Source organism: Panulirus ornatus, chromosome 49, assembly GCF_036320965.1.
Source record: "Panulirus ornatus isolate Po-2019 chromosome 49, ASM3632096v1, whole genome shotgun sequence".
Classification (NCBI taxonomy): Eukaryota; Metazoa; Arthropoda; class Malacostraca; order Decapoda; family Palinuridae; genus Panulirus; species Panulirus ornatus.
In genome coordinates this window covers 8821892-8830221 of record NC_092272.1, presented here as the reverse complement: position 1 = coordinate 8830221, position 8330 = coordinate 8821892, and the positions used below count along the sequence as shown (strand labels likewise).

At 39.4% G+C, this 8330-nt stretch overlaps 1 protein-coding gene across 1 annotated transcript in view; it reads left to right on the top strand.

Moving 5' to 3' along the window:
• The first annotated feature begins 392 nt into the window (after positions 1 to 392).
• SrpRalpha (signal recognition particle receptor alpha) overlaps positions 393 to 8330 on the top strand; it is a 75575-nt gene continuing 67637 nt past the window's right edge. The window contains exon 1 of the mRNA XM_071690949.1: positions 393 to 590. Coding sequence (XP_071547050.1) covers positions 408 to 590 — 183 coding nt within the window. The 5' untranslated portion in view covers positions 393 to 407. The remainder of the gene's footprint in view (positions 591 to 8330) is intronic.

Sequence of the window (8330 nt, the reverse complement as noted above, 5' to 3'; positions counted from 1 at the left end):
TCGAGGAGGATGAGCACTCCCCGCGTGACTCCTTCTTCTGTTTCCCATAAAGATATCAAACAAAAATGTGCTAAAGCCTAATTAAGAATTTATTGTGCAGTCAAATGAAAAACGTGAATGGGATAAGCACAGATATTATTGAAAAAGGGCTGAATAAACTGTTAAAAGCCTCTCAGGTGAACCCAAGATTGATAACTTTGCAATAAGTATGGCAGCAGAGACTAACAGTATTGTTAAATAAACAATATATGTAGTGAATGCTGCTTAATGGCAAAATCTCATTGCAGGAACTTATTGGTAGGTTCTTTCTTATAAAAAGGATAGATATTATTTTTAAGGCTATATTATATCAAGGAATAAAGTTGATACAATCCTTTATCTACATTTTTCTGTTCATTAATAAATGCATGTTTTTGTCCATAGGTGGAGTTTTTTCTTTGTTCCGTGGGTTAGTAGGTGGAAAAACCCTGTCTGAAGGTGATGTTGAACCTGTTCTTGAAAAACTTAAGGATCATCTAATTGCCAAGAATGTAGCTGCTGAAATTGCAAATAAATTGTGTCAGTCTGTTGGGAGAAAATTAGAAGGCAAAGTAAGTTAAAAGGATATCAGATTTAAATTCGTTTATCTTCTGTTTTGTTCTGCATATATATATATTTTATTATTATACTTTGTCGCTGTCTCCTGCAGTAGCGAGGTAGGGCAAGGAAACAGATGAAAGATATGGCCCAACCCACCCACATACCCATGTATATACATACACATCCACACATGCACATATACATGACTATACATTTCAACGTATACATATATATATACATACAGACATATACATATATGCACATGTACATAATTTATACTTGCTGCCTTTATTCATTCCAGTCGCCACCCCGCCACACTTGAAATGACAACCCCCTCCCCCTGCACGATGTAGTGCTAGGAAAAGACAACAGTGGCCACATTCATTCACACTCAGTCTGTAGCTGTCATGTATATTGCACCAAAACCACAGCTCCCTTTCCACATCCAGGCCCCACAGAACTTTTCATGGTTTTCCTTGGACGCTTCACATGCCCTGGTTTAATTCATTGACAGCACATCAACCCCGGTATACCACATTGTTCCAATTCACTCTATTCCTTGCAAGCTTTTTACCCTCCTGCATGTTCAGGCCCCAGTCGATCAAAATCTTTTTCACTCCATCCTTCCACCTCCAATTTGGTCTCCCACTTCTCCTTGTTCCCTCCACCTCTGACACATATATCCTCTTTGTCAATCTTTCCTTACTCATTCTCTCCATGTGACCAAACTATTTCAATACACCATCTTATGCTCTCTCAGCCACACTCTTTTTATTACCACACATCTCTCTTACCCTTTCATTACTTACTTGATCAAACCACCTCACACCACATATTGTCCTCAGACATCTTATTTCCAACACATCCACTCTCCTCCACACAACCCTATCTATAGCCCCTGCCTCACAACCATATAACATTGTTGGAACCACTATTCCTTCAAACATACCCATTTTTGCTTTCCAAGATAATGTTCTCGCCTTCCACACATTTTTCAACGCTCCCAGAACTTTTGCCCCCTCCCTGACCATGTGACTCACTTCCGCTTCCAAGGTTCCATCCGCTTCCAAATCCACTCCCAGATATCTAAAACACTTCACTTCCTTCAGTTTTTCTCCATTCAAACTTACCTCCCAATTGATTTGTCCCTCAACCCTACTGTACCTAATAACCTTGCTCTTATTCACATTTACTCTCAGCTTTCTTCTTTCACACACTTTACCAAACTCGTTCACCAGCTTCTGCAGTTTCTCACCCGAATCAGCCTCCAGCACTGTATCATCAGCGATCACGTACCCCTGCCGCAAACTGACACTCACTTGGAACCAGTCACTTTCCTCTCTTCGTACTCGTACACATGCCTTACATCCTCGATAAATCTTTTCACTTCTTCCAGCAACTTGCCTCCCACACCATATACTCTTAATACCTTACACCGAGCATCTTTATCAACTCTATCATATACCTTCTCCAGATCCATAAATGTTACATACAAATCCATTTGTTTTTCTAAGTATTTCTCACATACATTCTTCAAAGCAAACACCTGATCCACACATCCTCTACCACTTCTGAAACCACACTGCTCTTCCCCAATCTCATGTTCTGTACATGCCTTCACCCTCTCAATCAATACCCTCCCATATAATTTCCTAGGAATACTCAACAAACTTGTACCTCTGTATTTTGAACACTCACTTTTATCTCCTTTGCCTTTGTACAATGGCACTATGCATGCATTCTGCCAATCCTTAGGCACTTCACCATAAGCCATACATGCATTGAATATTGCCACCAACCAGTCAACAAGTCACCCCCTTTTTTGATAAATTCCACCGCAATGATATACAAATCCTCCGCCATGCCAGCTTTCATCTTCCACAAAGCTTTCACTACCTCTTCTCTGTTTATCAAATCATTCTCTCTGACCCTCTCACTTCACACACCACCTCAGCCAAAACACCTTATATCTGCCACTCTATCATCGAACACATTCAACAAACCTCCAAAATACTCACTCTATCTCCTTCTCACATCACCACTACTTGTTATTACCTCCCCATTAGCCCCCTTTGAAAAGAGGCCATTGCCATTTGGAAAGTACAATTCTATCTTGTAAGATTTGAGTGTAGAATAATTACTCTGTTTGAAGGTGTACTTTTTAGATTTAGCTAAAATATACTTAATTATTGTTTATGATGAATTATTAATGGAGAAGTGTAACAACTATACCTCAGAGAATTAGGTGTTCCTACCCTTTCCTAGCCTACTGGGATGGGGATTCTGTTTTACCAAATTTATTTCCACAGGAATGGGAATGGAGTTGATTTGGATTCTTATAGTGACAATGTCATGGAGAAAGAATTTTTTAGTCTGTACAGGAAAATTTCCTTTACCAGCATGTCATTGAACACTAGGATGAGAGGGATTAATTCACCATTATTAGTATACCGTATCTAGTAGATTATTAGTAGCTCTCATCTAGAAAGTGACTGCAGTGCTTAAGTTTGATAATGTGGTAACTGAAGATGTAAAAAGATCAGAGATGAGACAAGATTTAAAGAGGGGATATAACTGTAGAAACTACATGGAATTTAAGAGTTTCTTGGGTAACATGAATTGGGAAATGGGAGTTCAGTAGTTAGGAAACAGGGTATTGTGGTGAAAGGTTTTGTGACATATAGCCTCAAATACAATGGAAGATTAAAGAGGAGGAATGGTTCAATAATGATGCTAAAAAGCTCTTTAGCTTTATGATGTGCTGTGAAGATGTAGGCAGCATTCCAGCCAGTCAGCCATTGAATGGTAACAAAGAGCAAGGTATAAGTATAGCAAGATAAGAAAGGAGGAAGAGAAACTGAAAAGAATACTTTGGATTACTCAGGAGAAAATCCAAAACATTTCCATGAATACATTAATAGAAAATTATCGGCTAAAGAGCAGCTTACCAGGCTAAGGGATTCAGAAGGAAAATTTGAAGAGGTTGGTATGCGGATCTATGAGGATCTGAGTGACACTATCAAAAGTGCTTTTACAAAGGAAGATATTATAGCCCCAAACAAAACTGAGATGGAATGAGGAGGTCTTAGAAAACATGTCTAGAAAAGAATCAACAAAATACTAAGGGGCCTTGATCCATATAAGACTCATGGTTCTGATGAACTTTCGTATGTGCTGAAAATGTGTGTTAAGACATTTGACAAACAACTTGAAATGATGTTCATTGTGTTGCTGGAGAAAGGCAAGGCAAAGTGCCAAGAGAATGCAAAAAGGGCAAAGGTCATACCTACCTATTAGAATGGAGACCATTAAAAGGCACTTATCTGCAGACCTGTCTCCCTAATGAATTTGGAGTGTAAGGTACTAGAAAAGATAATTAGAAAGCACATAGATGACTTTCTGAAGAGAAGTTACTGAGAGACTGCATGGTTTAGGACAAAAGGAGATTATGTGTAATGAGCCTCTCAAATTTCCACAAGAGAGTAAGCTCTGTTTTATATAAATAGTGGGTAATTTTTTGTATCTTAACTGCTAAAAAGCATTTGACACTCTCCTTGGGAGGCTCAAGGGTGGGCTATTTTAATAATTGCTTGTTCCATACATGTCAAAGCTTTGGAACTCTCTACCTTCTTTTGTCTTTCTCTATAACTATGACCTGACTCACTTTAAAAGGCAAATTTTCAATTCTAGAATTTATAAATACTTTCCCTTGTCTTTTATTTTTCCCATTCATTATTCTCTCTAGGTTTCAATTAAGGCCCATCCTTGATAGGGACTTTTGTCTGTGACTGGAGACTTTAAAGAGAGGAAAAGAAAATAATTTTAGTTGTAGGGAACAAAAGATGCATGCAAGAATAGATGCATGCAAGGTATAGATTCCTAACTGAATATGTGTGCAGTTGATTCAAAGGTCATGAGGGAAGTGGAAAGAGGAGGATTGCATCAACTTACAAGGGGGCTCTGAGAAACTCCAAAGTAGGTCTGATACATGGTTGAATAAGTTTATCCCTTGTAAATGTATAGTAATAAGTATGCATCATAGTAAAAGAAGGCATTGACATGAATATCATGTAGCTGGACATAAGCTGTAGAAATATGGTTTTTGAGAGAGACTTAGGAGACAACATTGTTCCAAACCTGTTGCCAGAGTCGTGTTTTTGGAGAACAGCTGAGACAAAGTGTTTGCTTGCAAGTATTAGAATTACATGCTGGTGCATGTTTTAAGAAATAATCAGTAACCTGGTCATACCGTACATAAGACCAGAATTAAAATATGCCTCTCAGGTTTGGTCATCGCACATAAATAATCACAACATGGTAATAGTGAAGGTACAGAAATAATCACAAAATGGTAATAGTGAAGGTACAGACTAGGGTAACAAAGGTGGTTCCAGAGTGCAGGGAACTAAGTTACGAGGAAAGGCTAGAGGCCTTTACTTTTCCCAACATGGAAGAAAAAAGAGTGAGGGATGACCTGATCACACCTATAGTTTTTAAACCAGATTGATGATGTAGACAGTGAACAATTTTTGAATGATGCTGAGATAGAGTAACCAGAAGGCATAACATGAAGTTAATAAGGAAATTTATTATAAAAGATATGAGTATATAGTATAAGCGTGGTGGATGAATGGAATGAAGTGAATGTAGACATGGTGAAAGTGGACAACATACAGAAATTTGAAAAAATATATGGTAGTAGAGAATGGTCGAGACTGGGCTCCATGAGTTAATGTGGTGGTTGAGAATGGTTGAGAGATGGGGTCCCACAATCGTGTAAATCTCCCTCCTCAGACAGCGTGAATAGGTAATTATGTAGTGTAGTGGAACTTAGACCTTGGGTCACACAAAGGGAGGTACATGGGAAATCAAAGGAGTAATCTGCATTGTCAAAGGTGCGGCAATCAAGAATGTTTATGGACTGGTCAGTGAAAAGTTTAGAAAAATGCAGAGCATACACATCCAGTACTTGTTAGCTAAAAGGGAGGTTTTAGAGGAAGTCAGAGGCACAGAGGTTGGCATTTCATCACCAGAGGATCTAGCTCAAAATTGGGTGGCACCAAAATTAGGAAGATTGGTAAAGCAGAAAGTTGATAGCTATGAATCAGTGATTATATTTGGTTTGACAAGTCGTACTTGAGATAAAGAAGAAAGGGGAAAGGAATAGTTATGGTTATATTTGACTCAGAGTCATCTAACCAGGTGGTACTTCAGCAAGGTAGACAATAAAAGCATTGTAACAACCCTGAATGAGTTGTTTAGTTCTGTTTTTATGCTAGAAAGCAATGACACAAGTTTTGAGGCAGTGATGAATAGCACTCACATAATACAAGGATTTTCCGTCACAGTTAGAGAAGTACTAACACATAAGTTGAAGACTAATAAAAGCCTAAGTTCTGATCATTTCTATCCACAAGTAATTAAAAATGTCATACATGAAATTGCTGGAATGTTAACCTATATTTTCAATAGATTTCTCTAGGATGGAATAGTTCGGCATGACTGGAGACTGGCAGACATCATTCCTACATGCAGGAAGGGAAACTGTGAATTGCTTGGCAGTTACCATCCTATTAGCCTTTCATCAATAATATGTAAACTTCTGGAGTTGATTATTAGGGATAAAATCGTAGCCTACCTGGAACAATACAGCGTGATCATTAAGACACAGATTGGTTTTAGATGGCACTGATCATGCCTTACAAACCTCCTTGAATTTTATCCTAAATCATTCAATACCCAGGACAAGGCAAAAGTTGTGATGTGAGAAGGAGATGGAGTGAGTATTTTGAAGGTTTGTTGAATGTATTTGATGATAGAGTGGCAGATATAGGGTGTTTTGGTCGAGGTGGTGTGCAAAGTGAGAGGGTTAGGGAAAATGATTTGGTGAACAGAGAAGAGGTAGTAAAAGCTTTGCAGAAGATGAAAGCCGGCAAGGCAGCGGGTTTGGATGGTATTGCAGTAGAATTTATTAAAAAAGGGGTGACTGTATTGTTGACTGGTTTGTAAGGTTATTTAATGGATATATGATTCATGGTGAAGTGCCTGAGGATTGGTGGAATGCTTGCATAGTGCCATTGTACGAAGGCAAAGGGGACAAAGGTGAGTGCTCAAATTACAGAGGTATAAGTTTGTTGAGTATTCCTGGTAAATTAAATGGGAGGGTATTGATTGAGAGGGTGAAGGCATGTACAGCGCATCAGATTGGAGAAGAGCAATGTGGTTTCAGAAGTGGTATAGGATGTGTGGATCAGGTGTGTGCTTTGAAGAATGTATGTGAGAAATACTTAGAAAAGCAAATGGTTTTGCATGTAGCATTTATGGATCTGGAGAAGGCATATGATAGAGTTGATAGAGTTGCTCTGTGGAAGGTATAAAGAATATATGGTGTGGGAGGCAAGTTGTTAGAAGCAGTGAAAAGTTTTATCGAGGATGTAAAGCATGTGTACGTGTAGGAAGAGAGGAAAGTGATTGGTTCTCAGTGAATGTAGGTTTGCGGCAGGGGTGTGGGATGTCTCCATGGTTGTTTAATTTGTTTATGGATGGGGTTGTTAGGGAGGTGAATGTTAGAGTTTTGGATGAGAGAGCTTGGGAAGTGAGTCATTTGTTGTTCGCTGATGATACATTGCTAGTGGCTGATTCATGTGAGAAACTGCAGAAGCTGGTGACTGAGTTTGGTAAAGTGTGTAAAAGAAGAAAGTTGAGAGTAAATGTGGATAAGAGTAAGGTTATTAGGTACAGTAAGGTTGAGGGTCAAGTCAATTGGAACGTAAGTTTGAATGGAGAAAAAGTGGAGGAAGTGAAGTGTTTTAGATATCTGGGAGAGGATTTGGCAGTGGATGGAACCATGGAAGTGGATCATAGGGTGGGGGAGGGGGTGAAAGTTCTGGGGGTCTTGAAGAATGTGTGGAAGTCAAGAACATTATCTCAGAAAGCAAAAATGGGTATGTTTGAAGGAATAGTGGTTCCAACAATGTTGTATGGTTGCGAGGCGTGTGCTATGGATAGAGTTGTGCGGAGGAGGGTGGATGTGCTGGAAATGAGATGTTTGAGGACAATATGTGGTGTGAGGTGGTTTGATCAAGTAAGTAATAATAGGATAAGAGAGATGTGTGGCAATAAAAAGAGTGTGGTTGAGAGAGCAGAAGAGGGTGTTTTGAAATGGTTTGGTCACATGGAGAGAATGAGTGAGGAAAGATTGACAAAGAGGATATATGTGTTGGAGGTGGAGGGAACGAGAAGTGGGAGACCAAATTGGAGGTGGAAAGATGGAGTGAAAAAGATTTTGAGCGATCGGGACCTGAGCATGCAGGAGGGTGAAAGGCGGGCAAGGAATAGAATGGATTGGAACGATGTGGTATACCAGATTCGACATGCTGTCAATGGATTGAACCAGGGCATGTGAAGTGTCTGGGGTAAACCATGGAAAGTTCTGTAGGGCCTGGATGTGGAAAGGGAGCTGTGGTTTCGGTGCATTATTACATGACAGCTAGAGACTGAGTGTGAACGAATGGGGCCTTTGTTGTCTTTTCCTAGTGCTACCTCGCCCACATTTGGGGGGAGGGGGTTGTTATTTCATGTGTAGCGAGATGGTGATGGGAATGAATAAAGGCAGACAGTATGCATTATGTACATATGTATGTATGTATATGTCTGTGTGTGTATATATATGTATATGTTGAGATGTATATGTATGTATATTTGCGTGTGTGGACGTGTATGTATATACATGTGTATGTGGTGGGTTGGGC